The sequence below is a fragment of the Myodes glareolus genome, chromosome 13, assembly GCF_982192425.1.
Source record: "Myodes glareolus chromosome 13, mMyoGla1.1, whole genome shotgun sequence".
Lineage (NCBI taxonomy): Eukaryota > Metazoa > Chordata > Mammalia > Rodentia > Cricetidae > Myodes > Myodes glareolus.
The window spans coordinates 51,355,961-51,376,199 of record NC_142038.1 but is presented as its reverse complement, the minus strand read 5'-3'; the positions used below and the strand labels follow the sequence as shown (position 1 = coordinate 51,376,199).

At 52.6% G+C, this 20,239-nt stretch overlaps 1 protein-coding gene across 2 annotated transcripts in view; it reads left to right on the top strand.

Moving 5' to 3' along the window:
* Positions 1-20,239, top strand: part of Psd2 (pleckstrin and Sec7 domain containing 2) — a 52,818-nt gene that overhangs the window by 5,824 nt on the left and 26,755 nt on the right. The window contains exons 2-7 of one of the 2 annotated variants that reach the window (XM_087896152.1): positions 8,775-9,194; positions 10,275-10,706; positions 11,096-11,290; positions 14,347-14,427; positions 19,008-19,120; positions 19,904-19,962. In XM_087896152.1, the coding sequence (XP_087752278.1) occupies positions 8,824-9,194; positions 10,275-10,706; positions 11,096-11,290; positions 14,347-14,427; positions 19,008-19,120; positions 19,904-19,962 (1,251 nt within the window). In that variant the 5' untranslated portion in view covers positions 8,775-8,823. Of the gene's footprint in view, positions 1-8,774; positions 9,195-10,274; positions 10,707-11,095; positions 11,291-14,346; positions 14,428-19,007; positions 19,121-19,903; positions 19,967-20,239 lie in introns of both variants that reach the window. The other variant, XM_087896151.1, reaches the window with a different exon arrangement.

Sequence of the window (20,239 nt, the reverse complement as noted above, 5' to 3'; positions counted from 1 at the left end):
GCTGAATTTTATGGAGGCATTTTCTCTACTGAGGCTTCCAATTCAGAGAACTCTGGCTTGTATCAGGTTGACATAAAACTATCCAGCACACTTGGGTTCTCCTTGCCCACATTCCTTTCAGGCAAAGCCAGTGCAAAAACGAACAGAAATCCCAGCTTCCTCAGTTGCCTGGACCAAGTTCTCCCTCTCCTCCTCCTGTTTTTGAACCTCTGCCCTGCCTTCCTCCTGCCTCTGTGGGCCAGGGCCACGTGTCCCTCTCCTACCCCAGGCTGCCCGTGGCCTGGGTACCAGACTTAACGCCTCTTGCCTGCTTGGAGACACTGTTCAGCAAGTGTCCCTTATGCAGCATAGTTCCCTTCTCTGTGAGGTCGTTTCATCAGGAAGCGCCCTGCTATTTCTTCTGGAAAGATCGTTCTTTCGTTGTCTCCAGCCAGGACCGCTGCGTCACTCCTCTCTTTAGAAAAGGCTGTCCGGACTCCGCATCCTCTCCTCACACTCCCAGACTCTGCTCAGTTGTGAGGTCCCCTCTGCATCCCTCACTGCTTTTCTCAAGGTCACCAGTGGCCTCCACATGGGTACAGCTGAGCCAGCTTCCCATCCTTGCCTGCAACACCCCACATCCTGTCTCCTTCCTTGAGATGCTTTCTTGGCTTCTAGGTCACTTGCTCTCTTGTTTGCTTGCTATTTCATGTGTTGCTGCTGGCTCCCTTCTTCTCCTTTGAAATGGGAGCACTCCAGGGGAGCACTCCAGGGGAGCACTCCAGGACTCAGTCCCTGCACAGCCGCCCAGCCAGGACTTTACATTGATTTTACCTACTGCTGCAGCTTTAAGTGCCTGCCACCCGTGCCTTGCTGGCCCCACATCCACCCGTGTGTTCCTGCTCCCAGCCTTACTTCCCCTGTAAACTTCAGGTGCTTGATCTACACTTCAGCTTTCATGCCAACTAGATGTCTGTACCTCAGCTCCTCCAACATGAGACTCCTGTCTCCCTCCCAGGCCTGTCCCACTCATCCCTCCCCTTCAGGGGTGGCACCTTCATCCTTCTGGATGCTCAGGGTCTTGATTCCCCTGCGTTTCTCCTGTTGAGGCTTTGCCAAGTCAAGGTGTCCTGTCTACGGGCCCGCGGTGAGAGAAGAGGCAGCTGTGAACTGCCCAGCACAGCCCTGCCGCCTTCTTTCTGCAACATTGGCATTGTGCTCTTTCCTTTCTGAGGTCACAACCTTTGTCAGTTCCAAGCTGAAACAGGACCAGGTCAGGTCAGGGAAGTGGAAGGAGGGTGGGGAGGAGAGGGTTGGTAGGGGAGGGTTAAGAGGCATTAGGCAGTTAGGGTCTTTGGTGGGTGGGGAAGCCCACATGGAAGAAGGTTGGAAAGAGAGGGGGTTCCCTGGGAGCCACTAAGGAGCATGAGCATCTGGAATGGGCGGAAAGTGGAGGGTCAACTCTGGGTTCACCTTCTTGGTTATTGAAGGAGACTGAGAACGATGCCCAGACACTGTGCCCGTGCAATGGGCAGTCTTCCTCTATGCACCCTGCACACAGGTCATGGATCAGATGTCCCAGGTACCTTCTGAAGCTGGAGCAAGGCAGAGCAGTGGGCAGGTGGCAGCAGCCTGGCTCTTTGTATTTCTAGATAGTGAAAGTCTTACCCAGCAGGGAGGTCAGCTGGGGGCGGGTGGAGTTCCCTGCTCTACCTGATTGGGGTTTGAAGGCAGACACTGTGGATTTCATTAATGTTAAGGTTTCTCTAAAGAATCACGCTGATGTATGCAAATGTTAGGCAAATAAGGGGGCCAGTTGTCGGGGCGGTCGGGAGAGAGAAAGCTAGGGATGTCAAGGATGACCTTTGTGGAGAGGCCCTGAAAGCCCCACTGGGCACACACAGATGGCTGCAAATGTGCACTCATCCCTGGGGCTTCTTCCTGCTCACAGGAGATCACTGAGAGGCCTCCCGGACCTCCACAGCCCGCAGGAGGTTGGCCTCCTAATGGACAGAATGGGCGGGGCTTGTTAACAGCTCCAAGCTTCCCTACCTGAAGGGGACAGTCCCTGGAAACCCAGATTTTTGGCTCTTCCTTATCCTCTTGTGTGGTTCATGTGCCTTGATATGGAGGTAGCTATGAGCTGGCTTTGGGTGATGGTGTTGGTGTGGCTAAGTCTTAGGAGTTTGCCTAAGGGTAGGGGTTCCTTCTCTGCTCGCCCCACTGGTCCTACAGGAGTCATTCCTTGTCCCCTCCCTTATGCTGGACCTCTGAAGTTCTTGCCTTGGTACCTGCTCAGACAGTTGCCAAGGACAATGGTCTCCAAGGCTGAATGGCCTGTGCTCTGTGCTGCTCTTCTGAGTCCTCCACCCAGGGCATGGGCAGCCAGCTGGTTCCCCTGCAGACCTGAGAAACTTCTGGAAGGAAGTAGATGAGACCCTTCCCTGGATGCAGCCCCCACCGCATTTCCTTCAGTCACCTTGTGAAATAGGAGTGGTTAGTTTGTCTCATTTTGTGGGTGGCCTGGAGGCTTAGGAAGGTGAGTGACCTTCCTGAGGTTACTTGGCTTATGGGGAGCAGAGATGGTCCCAAGGCTTCTGGGTGGTCATGTTTCCCATCTAGTCCTGGGCTCCTCCTGCCCTGGGGGAGTGGGATGGTAAAGTACTTAGTGACCCAACTTGGGAAGGTTCCTGTATCTCTTGGATGACAGGGCGAGCCCGATCTTCCGACCTTGTGACTGGCAGAGGCAGAGACCGAGAATGAGGTGTGTGGCCTAGGGATACCCCCTCCCCCTCACACTTGCCTACTGTCCATGCTGTCAGGGGCTTGAAAAATTCCTGTGGAGCCTTGGAAGTGCTGAGGTCTGGGTCAGGCTGGTGAGGGCAGAGCTGACCAGGGTCTGTTCTCAGCATTTGCTATATGCCAGCCAGCATCTTACACTGATTGTCACACTTGGTGTCCTTGTATGTACACGTATGTGGTGTGTTTCTATAAGAACCCAGCCGTGTGCTAATAATTCTGTAAGCAAGAGAGTTCATCAGTACAGTAGTATTTGTGGTGAGGAGGGCATTGGGGCCAATGGGAGGGTTCAGGGTGGGCCTCAGGGTTACATAGTAGGTCTACAAATGAGAGCATTCCCTCGTTCTTTGCCAGGGAACCCTGGTGGAGCTGTATGGGCAGTGGTCTGAGGTGAAAGGTTCTTGGGGACTGGACAAGTTGGAGTCCAAGCTCACATAGACTCAGCACTTCTAAAACTCCACAAGAATCCACCGTGCCCCTGACAGTATGGGCAGTAGGCACCTGTGAGGGGGAACTCTGGGTGGTCTGTGTGTGGGCTTCAGGGGTCTGTGACCCTCCTCACAGCTAACAGATGGCACCCATGGAGCATCTGCCACATCCCAGACAGACTCTGAGTGCTTTGCACAGGTGAGAGTCCATCTGGGGCGGGCTTCCAACCCCATCAGGTGCTGAGCAAGATCCTCAGCTTGGGAGTGTTCGGAATCCGATGCATGTGGGGAGGGAAGTTCCTCTACCGGAGCTCCCCGGCACACTGGAGGCAAATCCAGAGAGCTTCCAGCTCTGATCCTTGGGACAGTTATGGCCTCAACACCTCTACAGACCATTCCCAGACCTTTCTGCATTCCTGGCCTGGGCGCAACACCCCAGAGACTTAGTTTCTGCCTGTCCGGGGTAGTTCTCAGCCTCCTGGCACCTGTTGTGGCTCTGTCTGTGTGCAGCTCTGGTTAGTGAAGGTGCCTCTCTTCCCCGTTATCGCCCCATCCTGAAGTTCTGGGTTGTCCCTTTTTCTGTCTCCAGACTCTCCACAGGTGGAAGAATTTCTACCCTGGGTGTCCAGTAATGTACGTCTAGCTGTCTTTGACTTTGTCCTTAGGTTTGAAGACTTCTCATTCTACCTTGACACCCAGAAGATGTCTCCTTCCCTCTATGTGTGGGCCTGAGTATGTATGCACATGTGTATGAGCCCACAAATGCCTGCTATGCACAGCTAAGCACACAGCTGTCTCACGGAGCAAGCCAGCCTGGAACCTGCCTGCCGGAAACACCTCTACACTGTCCTGGTGCTTCCCGCGGCCCCTGGCTTGTGCCCCAGCATGGGGAGGACTATAGAATTGCCGAACCCTGTAGCAGCCTTGCTCTGAGCATGTTCCTCCGTGCTGCCTTGGCTCTGCCAAAATGAAGAGGAGGATAATCCAAATTACTCAGCCAGAAAATATTTATAAAGCATCCCTATGTGCTGGACATGGCCCGGGCTCTGGACTGCTGTGCCCATGACAGGTCCCTGCCCTGACTGGACTCACATCCTAGTGTCAGGGAGGTGGCCAGGAAATAAACATATAGGGGGTTTGGGGAAGTTGCAGAGATGGCTCTCAGTCAAGCGATTGATGAGCCAGACTGAGGACCCCATCTTGAATCTCCAGCATTGATATAAAAAGCTAGGTGTAGCCTGGCGGTCATGGTACACAACTTTAATCTCAGCACTTGGGAGGCAGAGGCAAGTGGATCTCTGAGTTTGGGGCCAGCCTGGTCTACAGAGAGAGTTTTGGGATAGTCAGAACTATGCAGAGAAAACCTGTCTTGGTAAACCCAAACTAAAACCAAACGCCACTACCACCAAACCCAGCCCTCCCTCAAGTTGGGTGCGGTGATGTGTTCCAGTAGCCCCTGCTGGGGAGGCAGAGACAGGAAGATCCCTGAGGCTCACTGGTCAGCTAGTCTAGGTTCAGTGAGAGACTCTGCCCCAAAAGATAAGCTGGAGAACAATTGAAGAAGACACCCATGTTGACCTCTGGCTTCCACACACACACACACACACATGCACATACGAACCTGCACATACATGTGCACTTACACACACACCAGAAACTTAATTAATTGAAAAAGAAGAGTTTCTATTTTCCTTGACACTCTGAAGCTCAGTGAAGTGTGACTGGGTAGACATCAGGGCAGGTAGGTGGAGGAGCTTTGGAGTGAGCCTTGATTGGCAGGAAAGACAGTCACTGAATGATCCAGGGAAGCAACATTCTAGGCCAAGGGTACAGCTGGTACAAAGGCCCTGAGGTGGGAATGAGCTTGGGGAGCAGAAAGAGGCCAGTGTGGCTGGGGAGGAGGCAGCGGAGTGAGCCCAGGCAGGAGGAGGCGGCAGAGTGAGCCCAGGCAGGGTCTTTTTAGGCCATGCCGGGAGACTGGGTTTTCCTTTAAGGGAGATAGGAATTGCTGCAGGGTTAGGAAGGAGGGAGGCATGCTGTGTTATTTATTTTTGCAGCATTCTCCAGCTGCCATCAGGGAAATGGGGAAGGGGACAGGGTTATCTGAGGAGCAGTTGACATCCGGAAAGTGTATGGCTCTCCAGTCACTCCTGGCCCAGCTGGCTTCTACTATCATGATGATGGTCTCCATCTTCGCTGGTGCTGAAAGGCCACTGAGCCCAAGGTCATCCCAAGGGCTGTGGGTAGTGAAAGACTCCTGGAAAGGGGCTTGGATCAGGCTGAGGGCAGGCCACAGGGGGTCTTGAGTGCTGCCAGCTTGTCTTTTGCAGGCATCTCCCCGAGACAGATGCTCAGTGGCCCAGCTCCTCCTCTCTGCTCATGCCAGCAGGGCTGGAGGCAGGAGGAGCCACTGCTTTGGGCTGACTCTCTTGGTTGAGGTTCTGGAGCCTCGATTTCATGGGAGGGTTCAGTCTGCACATCTTGTCTTTCTATCTGCAGAGGGAGACTGCCCCTGATCTCAAGCAGTGGGATTTCAAACAGCCTTTTCCAGTGTGTGCCTCTCAGTCTCTCCTGCGCTGGAGAACCAAGCTCAGCTGCTGCTAGCCCCGGAGACTTGGCTGTTCTGTGACTAGCCCCCACTCAGCATCCATGACCTTAGTGTCACCTCTCCGCTCTGGCTTCACACAGGCAAGGGAGGCGAGAGTCAGTCCCTGGTCACATCATGGTTCAGAGTGAGAACCTGGAACATCGTTTCACACCTTTTGCCTTGAAACATCCCCTCTGTGTATCCCTCCCAAGACTCAACTACTCTGGGCTCTACTGGCCCCCAGCCCAGGCAAGCATTCTGGGCCCCTTGCCTAGAGTAGAGCTCAATGCCGCCCCTTGTCTGTTCAGCCCTGGAACTGAGGGCACGAGCCAGTGCCCAGTGCTGGCAGAAACTCCATCCTACTCGAAGCTTCAAGGGGACATGGCAAGGCAGATAGGTCTGGGATAACTTGAAGCAGTTGCTAGTAAGGTTCCCAAGAAGTCCTTGGTTTGTCCGTACTCCTAGCTTTGGTCTTCTGTGGCTTGAACATTAGGTGGAGCCACTTACACCCTCGAGTGGCTTTAGGGAGATCAGACAGAACCTTAACCAGAGGGGCTCCGCACCCTGCCAGGCTCCACCTCTGTGCCTGTGTGCAGGAGTTTGAGACATCTGGCAGAATAGAGGGCCCGATCCCTGCTGCCCTGGGTTGGTGAGATAGTGGGGGGCTAGAACCCAGGCAGCAGGCAACTGCCCCACTCCCTCTCTTCCCTTCTATGTTCCCCTTGGAGTCTCAGTTGAAGAGGTGACCTCCTGCCCTCCTCTGGGTGAGCCACTGGAGGGAACCGGTAGAAATAGCAACGGCGGCGGCAGGGATGTAGGGCAGACTAGAACTCCCTTACTCAGCACTGAGTCCCGAGGGTCCCTGGTGTCCCAGCATCAGGGCCAGAAAGCTTAGAGCTTGGTTTGAAGGTGTTTTAAATCTGTGGGCTTTGTGTGTGTGTGCGTGTGTGTATATGTGTGCACTTGTGTGTGTGCATATGTGTGTGTTTGTGTGTGTGCATGTGTGTGTGTATTTGTGTGTGTGTGTGCATGTGTGTGTGTATTTGTGTGTGTATGTGTGTGTGTATTTGTGTGTGTGTGCATGTGTGTGTATTTGTGTGTATGTGTGCATTTGTGTGTGTGTATTTGTGTATATGTGTATATATGTGTGTATTTGTGTGTGTATGCATGTGTGTGTATTTGTGTGTATGTGTATATATGAGTGTATTTGTGTGTGTATGTATGTGTGTGCATTTGTGTGTGTATGTGTGTGTGTATTTGTGTGTGTGCATATATGTGTGTGTATTTTTGTGTGTGTATGTGTGCATTTGTGTGTGTGCATGTGTGTGTTTGTGTGTGTATGTGCATATATGTGTGCATTTGTGTGTGTGTGCATATGTGTGTGTTTGTGTGTGTATGTGTGTATAAAATCTGAATTTAGAACTCCAGGTAGTCTATGTAGAGAGGCCCTGTCTCAGAAAAACCAAAAAATGTCCAAACTTTAGGTAGTGACAATGGGCTGGGTTGAGGCCACAGATTCCTCTCTTTCCAGCCATTTTCTACTCAGTGTTTGAAAACCCAGAGTTAATTTTAACTGGTTTATAGTAGTAGCTGAGCTCCCATCAAAAGCCCAGTCCCCAGAGCTCGGAACTCATTTTCTTCTGTGGGCTCGCATAGGTGCAAAGCCCTCCTGGAATTGACCTCTGTTTCCTGCAGGCCTGAGCCTGTGGCCCGAGGCAGGCCTGGCAGGCTGAGTCCCCAGGTGAGGCTCAGAATCAGGCAGACCCCAGGGTTCACGTTCTTATCTCCACTCTGCAGCTTGTTCTGCTGCCTGCCGCCCAGAAAGCTGGCCCCTCCCTCTCCTCCTCCAGCCTCTGGGAACCCAGATAGACCTCTCCAGAAGAAAGCAGGCTCTTGAGGGTCATCAAGGCTCCCAAGTGGAGCAAGAAAGTAACTCAAACCAGAAACAGGAAAGGTCCAGACACCTGCCTCCGCAGCTTTCCAGGTGCTGGGGCGGGCCAGGCTCGAGCCTCTGAGTGAGGTCACTTGGGAGGGTAGCCTAGACTACTGGGGCAGAGGTAGAGAGGAGAGGATGGGCGAGTGAGGCCACAGCCCATTGCACGTGGCTTCTGCCTTCCTAGCTAGGATGACATTGGGCTGGAACCTCTGGAGGGGGGATGAACAGGGTGTAGCTCTTCCTGCCTTGCTTTCCCCAGAGTGCTTCTCAGAGGTCTTTCTTCAGTTCTTCCTTAAGACTTGACAAACTCCTGTGGGGGCCCTCATGACGAAGGGAGCCCCGGACCCCTTCTTCCTTTCTTCTGCCGTTGCCAGATGTTGGTGCTTGGCCTCAGTGCAGCCCTGCACCCGCCCAGCACCCTGGACAGCGGCTCACGGTGGGAGGGCCCCCCCGTGGCTGCCGGCTGTCTCCAGGCTTTCCCCTGGCCTCCCTGGAATGCTCCCTGTCAGCATCCAGCTGCATTTCTGTTCATTTCCTGGACTTCTCTCTTAGTGCCCCCTTTAAAAGCAACTCCCGGGTCAATTTCCTCCACTAGTTATAAATGCCGGGTACTCTGTCTCCTGCAGCCGCGGCTGAGAACACTCAGAGAGGCACATGGCGGGCGAAGACCAGCCTGGGGGTTTGTCTCCTTTTACTAGGAATATTACAGAGGGACCTTCAAGAGCTGTGGGACACTTGCCCAGTTCCTCACTGCCTGGGTCTTCCTCGAGGGACTTTGGTGGATTCTGAGGGACACAACAGAGACCCTAAGAAGTAATAGAGAAGGCAGGAAGGAGCTCGGGTACAAAGGCCCAGCCACGGGCCAGAGGAGAGCTGGGGGTAAACAACCTAGCTCATTCCTCAACTGAAAGTTACTAAGGAGATCATTATGGCGATCCTCCTGTCTCTGACAGGATACCCCAGCACTGGTTTCATAGGACTTTAGATTCTCTGACTTCTACCCTGTCTGGCTGACTCTGTCTTTCTCTCTCCATCTTCTGTCAAGGTTTTTGGAGCCCTAGGGCTGGCTGGGTCAGGTGGAAGCCGTGACTGTCATGGATGAAGAAAAGCTCCCATGTGACCTGCGTGAGGAAGGAGGTGCTATTCGGGACCACAGCCCAGAACCTGAAGGGGAACCTGGGGTCCAGAATGGAATGGAAGCCCAGGAAGGCCCAGGCAGCCACATCAGCAGTCCAGGCAGTGAGAAGACAGGTACCTTAGAGGGCACCATGGAGCCCATGGGAGACCCAGATGTGGCCGTGCCTGGCCTCAGCCTCTCTCTCACCAATGGGCTGGCCTTGGGACAAGATGGGAACATTCTGGAAGATTCCTTGGAATCCAGGCCCTGGAGGGCTAGTGAACCTGCAGAGGAGGAGGAGGATCTCTCCAGGAGTCTCTGTCCAGAAGCTGAAGATCCTCAGCTGAGGTAAGTGGGTACCCTGAATGGCCCCCCACATTTCTAACTCTAGTGATGTGGCCCGGGGCTAGCCTCTTGGTCTCTCTGGGAGTCTGAGATTTCCTGTCCCCATTTTCAGCTTCTGAGTGTTTTGAGAAGTCAGAGTCCTGCAGGAGATTTCAGAGCCAAGCAGGCTTTCTGTCCCCCACCCCAGCACTTGGCCCCCACAATGGCCAGAGGAGAGCTGGGGATAAACAACCTAGCTCATTCCTCAACTGAAAGTTACTAAAGAGATCACTATGGCCATTCTCCTGCCTCTGACAGGCTGCCTCAGCACTTGTTTCATAGGACTTTAGATTCTCTGACGTCTGCCCTGTCTGGCTGACTCTGTCTTTCTCTCTCTATCCATAATGAGCAGACTCTGAGAGGGGCTGCACTCTGCCTCCCCAGCTGATAGTTCACTCAAAACGTCCAGATGTGAAAAGCAGGTTATCTGGGCCATTCTCCTACCTCAGGATGACTCCAGGGGTGCAGGTCTTGTTGCTCATCCCTCCCAGGGAACTTTCCTGGCGCTTTGAATAAGTTGTACCAGGAACCATGTGTCTATCCCAGCCAGTGCAGTTACAGTCTGTTTCTTAGTAGAAGGTAGAGAAACTGGTCTTTGGGTACCCCTGGACAAGGAGGCAGGGATGGGCAGTCAATGTCTAAAGGACAGGAAGTCCGGGAAGAACATACACAAGTTTTGTAGAGTGTAGCTGTAGGCCTGCCTGCCTGTATGGCAAGTGCACAGGGTGTGTAAATATGTATAGGGAATGTATGTGTAGCTCCAACCTTTTCATTGGTTGTGTGAGTATGCATGGGGGGGCATATTTGTGTGTGTGCGCACATGTGCGCACACGAATATATGTGTCTAGCTAGATACATTGGCATTTGCACAGGAAGTGTGTGAATATGCATGGGGTTTGCATGCACGCAGGTACATGCATGCGCGTGCGCGTGTGTGTGTGTGTGTGTGTGTGTGGTCAGTTCCTAGAGACTGGGAGTGTGGTAGCTAGACTTAGTATGGGGTACATCTAGGTAGGGTGGTGACTCTGCTCTTGCCTTTTCTAGGCTGGACTGCTCCGGGGAACCAGATGTGCGGGATGGCTTCAGTGCGACTTTTGAGAAGATTCTGGAGTCAGAGCTGTTGCGGGGTACCCAGTACAGCAGCCTGGACTCTTTGGATGTGCTCAGTCTCACTGACGAGAGCGACAGCTGTGTCAGCTTCGAGGCCCCCCTCACACCTCTCATCCAGCAACGGGCTCGAGACAGCCCTGAGCCCGGGACTGGGCTGGGCCCTGAGGGGGATCTGGGGGCAGCTGGTGGTGGTGATGGGGAGCTGGGCAGCCCCCTGCGGCGGTCCATCTCTAGCAGCCGCTCAGAGAATGTCCTGAGCCACCTGTCTCTCGCGTCGGTGCCCAATGGGTTCCACGAAGAGGGACCTGGGGGCTCGGGAGGAGACGATGAGGAGGAGGACACGGACAAGTTGCTGAACTCGGCCAGGTGAGCAGGGGCTGGGTTGGGTGCTGGGGAGCCACCGAGCAGATAGGGGAACTGAGACCCAGAGGAGGCAAAGCATTCTGGGCATGACAGTGTCTACAATCCACAAGCCCTCTCAAGGTCACCTTGTCTGTCCTCGGCACGCAGACAGCCCATCCAGTCTTGAGGGTGCACTCCGCTCTTCCATTCCAATAGCTCATTCAATAGTAGGTCATATTGCTATGCTGAGGGCACAGCCACGTCTGACTTCACTTGGGCCACTCTGGAAGCCTGGCTCGAGGCTTTCCCATTGCAGTGATGCTTTCCTCTTTGCCTCCTCTGCTGGCTCCCCTCCAGTGGAATTCCTCTCAGCCACATACAGGACCTCTGATCCTCCTCCTGTCCGTTTACAGCGACACCAGCCTCAAGGATGGCCTGTCAGACTCGGACTCAGAGCTGAGCAGCTCCGAGGGACTGGAGCCTGGTGGCACAGATCCACTGGCCAATGGGTGCCAGGGGGTCAGCGAAGCCGCTCGCCGACTGGCCCGCCGCCTCTACCACCTTGAGGGCTTCCAGCGCTGTGATGTGGCTCGGCAACTGGGCAAGAAGTGAGTGTGTCTCCCCAGCTCCTTTCCCGCAAAACAGACCCACTGTCTTCCTTGGCCAGAAAAGGGTGCCAATGACTTCCTTCAGGGGTGGCTGGTGCCAGGAGCTCCCCCCAGGCTTTCAAGTACCTCCTCCTGTCACTGTCCTCATTCTCGACCTCGCCCTAAATCTGTTTCCTTTCTGGGCTGCTTGGGAGAAGGTGGCTGCTGTCAGGGAGGGAGTAGTGATGAGCGGCCCCTCAGGGCTGGGGCGGGATGGGGGATGTGGTTATGGTGTCCTGCAGGGCAGTAGAGAGGACAGAATAACTTGACAGGACGGGAGCTCTACCCAGTGGGGTCAGGTGGAGGGACCTGGGGTAAATGCCTGGGAACTGGGGGTAAAAAAAATGGTGTCTGTCCTCATTAAGCCAACCAGCCCATCTAATTGGGACCAGCTGAAGGGACTGGCCATCCAAAAGCACAGGGCATAACCTTCAGATTGGGTACAAAGGACACTAGGCAGGTAGAAGTTCTGAGGAGGGTTGGAGACCCGGTGTGTGTGAAGGTGTGTGATGTGGATGACATATTCTGAGTATGTTTGAACACAGTATGGCCCTTGCCTTGGCCTTTCTATCCGTGAGGACTCTATCACCCCAGGAAGTCTTGTGGGTGGAGGGAGCTGGCCAGCCTCCTGTGCCACACACAAGGCTAAGGGAACTGACCCGGCTCAGGCTTAGATCGGGCTTTAAGTCTTAGGAGGCCTTCTTGCACCTCTGAAGCTTCCCTGTGCCCTGGGCAGTGGGTTTGAGCCCTTCCTGATATTACAGCTCATGTACTTCTCTGGCAGGCTTGGGAGGATGGGTTCCTGCCGTGTTTCCATGGCGCCCTCTGCAGGCTTCTCCAGGAATTTCTGCCGTTCACCCTTCCCATTCAAAAAGCAGTGTGTGTGTGTGTGTGTGTGTGAAATTTCCAACTTCTTATCTCCAACTCTCAGGTCTTTTGCCCTAGGTAGCTTCTGCCCCCTTCTTTGCTTAGCCTCATCCAGATGGGTTCTTGCCATCTGTGCCTCCTTTAGAAACCTCCCTTTCCGAGCATCAAGGGCTTAGGGTATTGGAAGCTGGTGGCTGCTACCCATGCCACCGTCAGCAACATCAACACAACTGCTCTCTTGTTTCTATTTCAAGTTTTTCATTATGAATATTTTGAACATATACACAGCAGATAAGCAATCCATCAAACTTTTCCTGTGCCCATGATGCGACTTCAGAGAGTTCTGAGGTCTCACTGTGTAGCCCAGGCTCGCCACCAAATCCCTCTGCCTCAACCTCCCAGGTGCTGGGATCATGGGTGTGTATCAGCACACCCAGGTCTCAGCTTTGATCTTCTGTTATTCTTTCCATTCATTCCACATTCCACAGCCCCCCCCCATTTGTTGGAAGCATAGTCATACACTCTGTCTTTCAACTCACAAATACTTAGGCTGTATCTCTAGCTGTTAAAAAGGTTTTAAATATAATTCCATTATCATAGTTAACAAAATTCACAAAAATTCCTCATTATCTCCAACATTTGGTGTATTTTATTTTCTCTGAGTCTTCCAAAAACACTGATTTGGTCAGGCGTGGTGGTGCAGGCTTATTGTCCTAGCTCCTGGGAGCATGAGGCAGGAGGATCACAAGCTTAAGGCTTGCCTGGACTACACAGTGAGTTCAAGAACACTCTGGGAAACTTAGTGGGGCACTATCAGAAATATATAAGCTACAAATAGGACTTGGCTGTAGCTCAGCATAGAGCACTTTGACTTATGTGCATGAGGCCCTGGGTTCAATCCTCCATACCACCACCAAAAAATATGAATAGATTAAAAACTGTGGGCTGGAATATGATTCACACGTTACACTTGGCCCTCTTTTTCACAAGTGGCATTTTAATAACAGCCAGCCACTTTTCTCTTTTTTATTTCGTCTTCTTCTTCCTCATCTCTCCCCCATCTGTCTGTCTGTCTGTTTCTCTGTGTGGTGCATGTATGTACATCTGTGTGTATGCGTGAATGTACATGTGGAAGCCAGAGGTTGATCTTGAGTGTCTTCCTCTATTACCTGGCACACTCTGTTCTGAGCCAGGCTCTCACTGAATCTGGAGCTCACTGACTGGCTAGGCTGCCCGGTCAGCAAACTGCAGGGGTTCTCTTGGCTCCACATCCCCAGTGATGAGATTACATGTCCATGCCACCATGCTGGTGTTTTACCTGGGTATTAGGGGTCCAAACTCAGGTCCCCGGCTGTAGGCAAAGTGTCTGTGTCTTGGCAGCTGCTCCCAAATATCCAGAGACTTATTCATTATAAATGCCTGGCCGATGGCTTAAACCACTGAGCTATTGCTTCAATCCAATCTGACCTCAAGCTCAAGATGACCTTGAACCCCTGGTCCTCTTGACTTCTACCGTACTAGGGATTGAACCCAAGGCGCTGTGCATGGTAGGCAGACACTCCGAGTTACACCTTTAGTCCATCCTCTAAAGGGCTCAGATCTCACAATCCAAGCTTTCTCTTACAAGGTTACTCTCTCAGGGATTCAGCCAGCCCTGTCCTTGTCATGAGCTCTGACATCTCCACCTCAGTCATTTCCTTTTCCTTTCTGGTGACCTCAGCAGCCTAAATTTTCTCACCTTGGCCACCTTTTTTCTGGCCTCATTCTCCGTATGTCTCTCCTTCATAGGTACGATGTTAGCTTCAAAGTCTGTAGCCATGGCCTGGTCTTTCCTGTGGCCTGATGTCTTGCCCCTGCCTCACCTCTTGATGTGATGTCATACCACCTCCTGTGCTGGGGACACTTGTCATCACCTCACCCCCAGTCCCTTCACTGAGCAGGCTCTTACCTGAGCTGGCTGAGACATCATCTCCTGAACTCCCACATTAAGGTTGATCTATCTGAGCTGAGCGACCAGAGGGGAGGCAATTCAGGATCTGGACGATCTGGGAGGCGGTGAAGGGTTCTCTGGGGCCCACTCCCCCTAGTACCCGCCATCCTGGGACTTGGAGCCTGCTTCTAACTGACATCCCGTGATGCTTTCTTGGCAGCAATGAGTTCAGCAGGCTGGTTGCTGGGGAGTACCTCAGTTTCTTCGACTTCTCAGGCCTCACGCTGGACAGAGCACTCAGGTCAGTGGGGTTGGGCTGGGACAGTGGCCACAGGTGGTAGGACAGCACACCTGGATTGTCATTCCAGGTCTATCGTGACTTGCTGCACAACTTTTACCCCTCTGGTGAAGCTGTAGGAAAGGGAAACCATGGGTAGCAGGTGTCCGACAACTCCGTGTGTCGTGACACCGTGACAACAGCCAGTGTGATGGTTGCTCAGGATATGAAGGTGGAAGTGTGGTCGTGCCTCTTAGGGCTTGCATGTGTGGAGCACTCCCTGCCGGCTGGATGCCAGAGGCCTTCATACACCTGGCCTGCTTTGACCGTAAAGGGGACTTGATTGTCGCTGTTTCAGTGTTTGGGCCACAGGAGGGTCAGTCGAGGGCCTTGGGAGGAGGGCTGGAATGTAGCCCAGCGTCATGCAGAAAGATGTTAGGCCAGGCCTGAGGAGGCAAGGGCTCCAAGCTAAGGGCTGCGCCCACAGATGTTGGATCCTCTTTATATGTCCCTTATACCTAAATGCGCACACACACACACACACACACACACACACACACACACACACACATATATATTATATATTGTTTTTTCAAGACAGGATTTCTTTGTATCTCTGTAGGGTGAGCCTGTACTGGAACTAGCTCTTGTAGACCAGCCTGGCCTCGAACTCACAGAGATCCGCCTGCCTCTACCTCCTGAGTGCTGGTGTTAAAGGCGTGCACCACCTCCGCCCTACCATTTATAATTATTTTTAAGATTTATCTTTTTTATGATGTATACAGTGTTCTGCCTGCATGTACACCTGCACACCAGAAGAGGGCACCAGATCTCATATAGATGGTTGTGAGCCACCATGCAGTTGTTGGGAATTGAACTCAGGACCTCTGGAAGAGCAACCAGTTCTTTTAACCTCTGAGCCATCTCTCCAGTCTCCATCTCTTATACTTTTTAAAAATCAGTTTTTATTCTTTTTCCCTCTGTCTCGGTTGGGATATTTTCTGTTGGCTTTCAGTATACTTGCCATTCTGCTATGTCCAGTGCATCACTGAAGCCAATGAACTTACTGAGGGACTGGAGGGATGGCTGTACATGAGTAGGAAGGGTGAGGACCACAGGTTAGACCCCAGGAATCTATGTAAATGCTAGGTGGGCCTGTTATCTGCCTGTAATTCCGTTGTGTGGGAGGCAGGACAAAGGGGAACCCCGGAGCAAACTGGCTATCTAGGCTGCCATATCAGCATGCTCTCTTGGTCAAATGAGAGACCCCCTCCCCCCGCCTCAATATATAAGGTAGAAAGCAACTAAGGCAGACACTTGATGTCAACCTCTGGCCTCTGTGTGCTCGTGAACACACACGCATCTACACAAACTGAGGCACACACCCCCTCAGGTATGCATACTACACATGCATACATTCCCGCCAAAACCTCGTTAAGTTTTTAATTCTCGGTTACATTTTACAGTTCTAGAAGTTCCATCATATTTAAGCTTTAAAATAAATTTCAATTTCATGTGGGACTCCCCATCTTTTTACTAACTCATCTGAATCACATACATCTGTGGTTTCGTAGTGCATTTGTGATTTGTTTGCATGTGTATGTGTGTGCATGTGTGCACGTGTAGGCACATGTCTGTAGAGGCTGAGGTTGATGTCAGAGTCTTCCTCAATTGCTCTCCACCGTGTTATCTGAGGTAGAGTCACTCAGGTGAACTCAGGGCTCACGACCTACCTAGCAAGCTAGCTTGCTCCAGGAGCACCCTCTCCCTGCCTTCTGATCGCTGGGATTACAGGGAGTCGCGTGTCTGCCTGACAACTGCAGGCTCTAGGGATTTGAACTCCACACTTCATGCTTGCATGGCAACCGTTCTGTTCTCTGAGCCGCCATCTCTCTAGTCCTCACTTTGTGTCTGTTTCTGTTTGCTGCTTGTTCTCTTGGGTTTCCAGCACCTCTTCTGTCTCTTAGTTTGCCCAGCCCTTCCTTTATAAGGCAATTGGAAAGGGACATGGGACACAGTTCCTCAGCCAGGGCTGACTCTGAACTTTAGCCTTGCATGGGGAGCCTGCTGTGTCGTTGGGACTGCTCCCCTTGGCGGTGGTGAATCCTCACTTTACCACCTCCTTGCAGCAAAAATGCCCCCTCCCAAATCCCTCTACTTCTGGAAGGCTTTCTGCTTAACTTCGCAACTCCGTAACTGCCATGCCTTCAGAGTCTGGCAACTGTGTGCTCATGAGCTTACAGCCCCTCAAGACCCCAGATTTGTTTTTCCAGCCCCAAGAAAGGATCCAATGCAGTGCCTTTTGCCCAAGGGCTTTGTTGGCAATGCACCCAGGGAAAGGGTGGATGTCCCGTGTCAATCTGCTCCATCTTGAGATTGTGGGCCTGTGGTTCTTGTCGCCTCACCTGTAGCTGAAGGAAGTGCTCTCTGCCACTGGTGGGGATGCATATTGCTCTGCTGCAAGCAGCTCCATCTTGAGCTGAGTCTTTGGAGTGCACCAAAATGAGGACGATCAGAATGACAGTGTTACCATCAGAGGCGTGGGCGTTGGGCCGGGGGCCTTGTATATTGGTTCCTAGAGTGAGGTTTTGCTGTCCAGAACCTGTAGAGCTGCAAAAGGCAACGGGTGCGGAGCAGCACATAGCAGTGTGCTAGTGGCTGTTAATCCAGCGGTGTGAAGGTTTCCAAAGGGGTCTGGAGGGAGAGGACAGGCCTGAGGATGCCGTGGAGTGAGCAGGACAGATGGACAGAGCTTGCTCAGGAGATAGAGGGGAAAGCGGCTGGGACAGAGATAGTGAGAATATGGGCAATGGTGGGACTGAGCCCGGGGGTAGGCGAGAGTGTGGGGGAGGAGATGTGGGGCTTGTGGGGTTGGTAAAGAGCCCCTGGGAAGCAGGATCTGGAAGGATGGGGGCTAGAGTTTAGAATGTACAGTGGATTGGATCTGGAGAGATGGTTCAGAGGTTAAGAGCACTGGCTGCTTTTCCAGAGGACCCATTTTTTATTCCCAGCACACACAAAGAGGCTCAGAATTGTAATCTGTAATTCCAGTCCCAGGGGACCCACTGCCCTCTTATGGCCTCTGTGCATCTTGCACACATGTACATAGACGTACATGCAGACTCTCACATGTCCTTATCAAGTAAAATAAAAAGAAACACAGTGGGATATGAGGGACACAGTGAAGAGGACAGGATACAAGCCAGACAGGGAGAGGAGGAGAACCGGATTTTGGGTGGGGAATGTTTTTCTATAATAGTAGATCACTTAGGACTGAATTTCAGGAGCACTCTTCAGTTTGGAATGGCTTGGAGATCTCCAAGGGGAAATGTTGGCTGTAGGTCCCAGGGGTCTTAGGCACCTCAGAGATTGCAGGTATTTGGGCCATATAGCAAAGAAACTATAGAAAAACCAGGACATGTTGTCTTGTGAATCCAGACAGAGGCACAGACAGGTTCAGCTTGGGGTTTCCCTTCTCAAGGAAAGGGTGTGCTTAGGACCTGGGTGATTGCCTTTGGCCCCATCTTCCAGTCCCCCTGGTTTGGGGATCAGCTTCCAGGTATCCCTAAGAGTGAACTGACTTTTGAACTTGGTATTGAGAGGGATTATTAGACAGAAAGGCTGTCCCAGCGGGGTCCCAGCCTGCTCAGAGGCTCAGAATAGTGTTGCTCTGCCTGATTGTGAAGACGGTGTGGGGAAATAGCACTGGGTATGTAGTCCAGGGACAGGAGGGGTCTGGGCATCAGCAAAGCCACAGTATGAAGGATGTGGATGTTTCTCCGGGGTTTCTGGGGAGCCAGGGAAAGGTTTTGAGTGGCTGTGGGTGGGTTGAGATTGCCTATGTGTCTACAAGGCAGATATAATGTGTAGGATGTTAGCTGGGAGGTTGGGGTAGGTGCCCTGAGCACTTGATGAAGGTAGACTAAGGGGGAAGAGAAGGAGGAAGCAGATGAGGAGGAGAGATTGAGGTAAAGAAAAAGGAAGGCCAGGCTTGGTGGCACGTGCCTTTAATCCCAGCACTTGGGAGGCAGAGGCAGGTGGATCTCTGAGTTCAAGGCGAGCCTGGTCTACACAGTGAATTCCTGGACAGCCAGAGCTACATAGAGAGACAGTATCTCAGAACAAACAAACAACTCCCCACCCCAGAAAAATGAAGAACAAATCCCAGAGACTTGGGGTGGGGGAAGGAGAATGGAGGGGTGGGGGAAGGGGAATGGAGGGGCAGGCCTAGGGCTCAGCTGATGGAGAGCAGGGCCCAGGAAAAGCTGAAGAGGAACATCTGATGGGTGGGGCTGGCAGTCTAGGACAAACTCATAACTGGCTCTGAGGTGCCTGTCTGCCTTGTTCAGATCCATCCTCCTACCTGTTTCCAAAAAGGGAGCTGCAGGAACGAGAGGTGGGAGTGTGGAGAGAGAGAATCCAGAGGTCACCCTGGAGGGTTGGGGGTTCTCCTGGGCCTGCAGAGGGTGTCCAGACCCAGGTACTGGGGTACAGAAACACTGGTCTCATGTGTGTTTGTGTGTGGGGAATAAGTCTTCTATTCCAGTGAGAAGATTGAATTAGGGGCTCTGAGATTCACTCAACAACCTTGAATTACATTCTAGAACCTTCCTGAAGGCCTTCCCACTGATGGGGGAGACGCAGGAGCGAGAACGAGTCCTTACCCACTTCTCCCGCCGGTACTGCCAGTGTAACCCAGACGACAGCACATCAGAAGGTACAACCCTTCCCGACCCACCTCCCCCTTTCCTTGCCTGGCTGAGTCCTGGTCTTCTCCCCTTCCGGTCACCTGTCACCTCTGTCCTGCAGGCAAACCCAGGTGGGCCATATGCAATGGCAAATACTAGGTGCTCAATTAAGGTCGAATGAGTTCAGTTGGGTGTGGTGACTCATACCTGCGATCCCAGGGATTGGTGGGAGGAGTCAGGAGGACTCTCTAAAGCCTGAGGTCAGCCTGGGCTACAGAGTGAGACCCTGCCTCAAAGACCAAAACAGTACAATGTCCAGTGACTATCAGATGGCCTGCTGGACAGGAGAGCCCCATGAGTCTTGCTCATTGTCGTTCTGTTCCCGGTGCCTGTAGGTCCTTCCTGCACTCAGTCCTTTAGCATGATCCGTGCTCCATGTCTCCCATCACGGCGCTGACTCTCTGTAGGGGAGGGGGAGTTCCATGCAGGTCACTTGCAGGGGAAGGACTTGCCATATGAATGAACCTGAATCATGGGAACTGAGGGACTAAGTCTCTTATTGCTCTTGTAGGGACATGGCTTGGGTTCAGAGCCTTTCCTAGGTCTAAGGTACAAGGTAACTTTGTCTGAAGGGGCAGACATCTGGGCTAGAGCCTCCCTAGGGTGGTTAGGGGTTCTGGGGAGTTGGGCATCACCCAGGTGCTGGCCCTGGAGTGCTTGGGGGGCAGATGTCTTCCTTAGGCTGACGGGTGGGATACCCTGAGTGGGAATGAGTGGGTTCTCACACTGAGAATCCATTGTGTTGTGTTTAGATGGGATCCACACGCTGACCTGCGCTCTGATGCTGCTGAACACAGACCTGCATGGACATGTGAGTAGGGACTGTCGAGGGCAAATGTGTTCTCCCTGTCTCCTGTCATTGAGGGCCAACGGTAGCCTTCCCTCCTGCTGGAACCGTTGATCAGGGACAGTGTTTTCTCCTGGCAGACCCGGGAGCTGGCTGGCTGCCTTGCTTCTAGATTTGACCCTGTCCTGGTTGTATCCACTGGTTCTGCCTGGGTTCTGGCTCCTAAGAATAGTGAGGACAGTTAGTTGAGGCTCATGGGAATTTTCCTTTTTGATTTTTGAGACAGGGTCTCTCTGTGTAG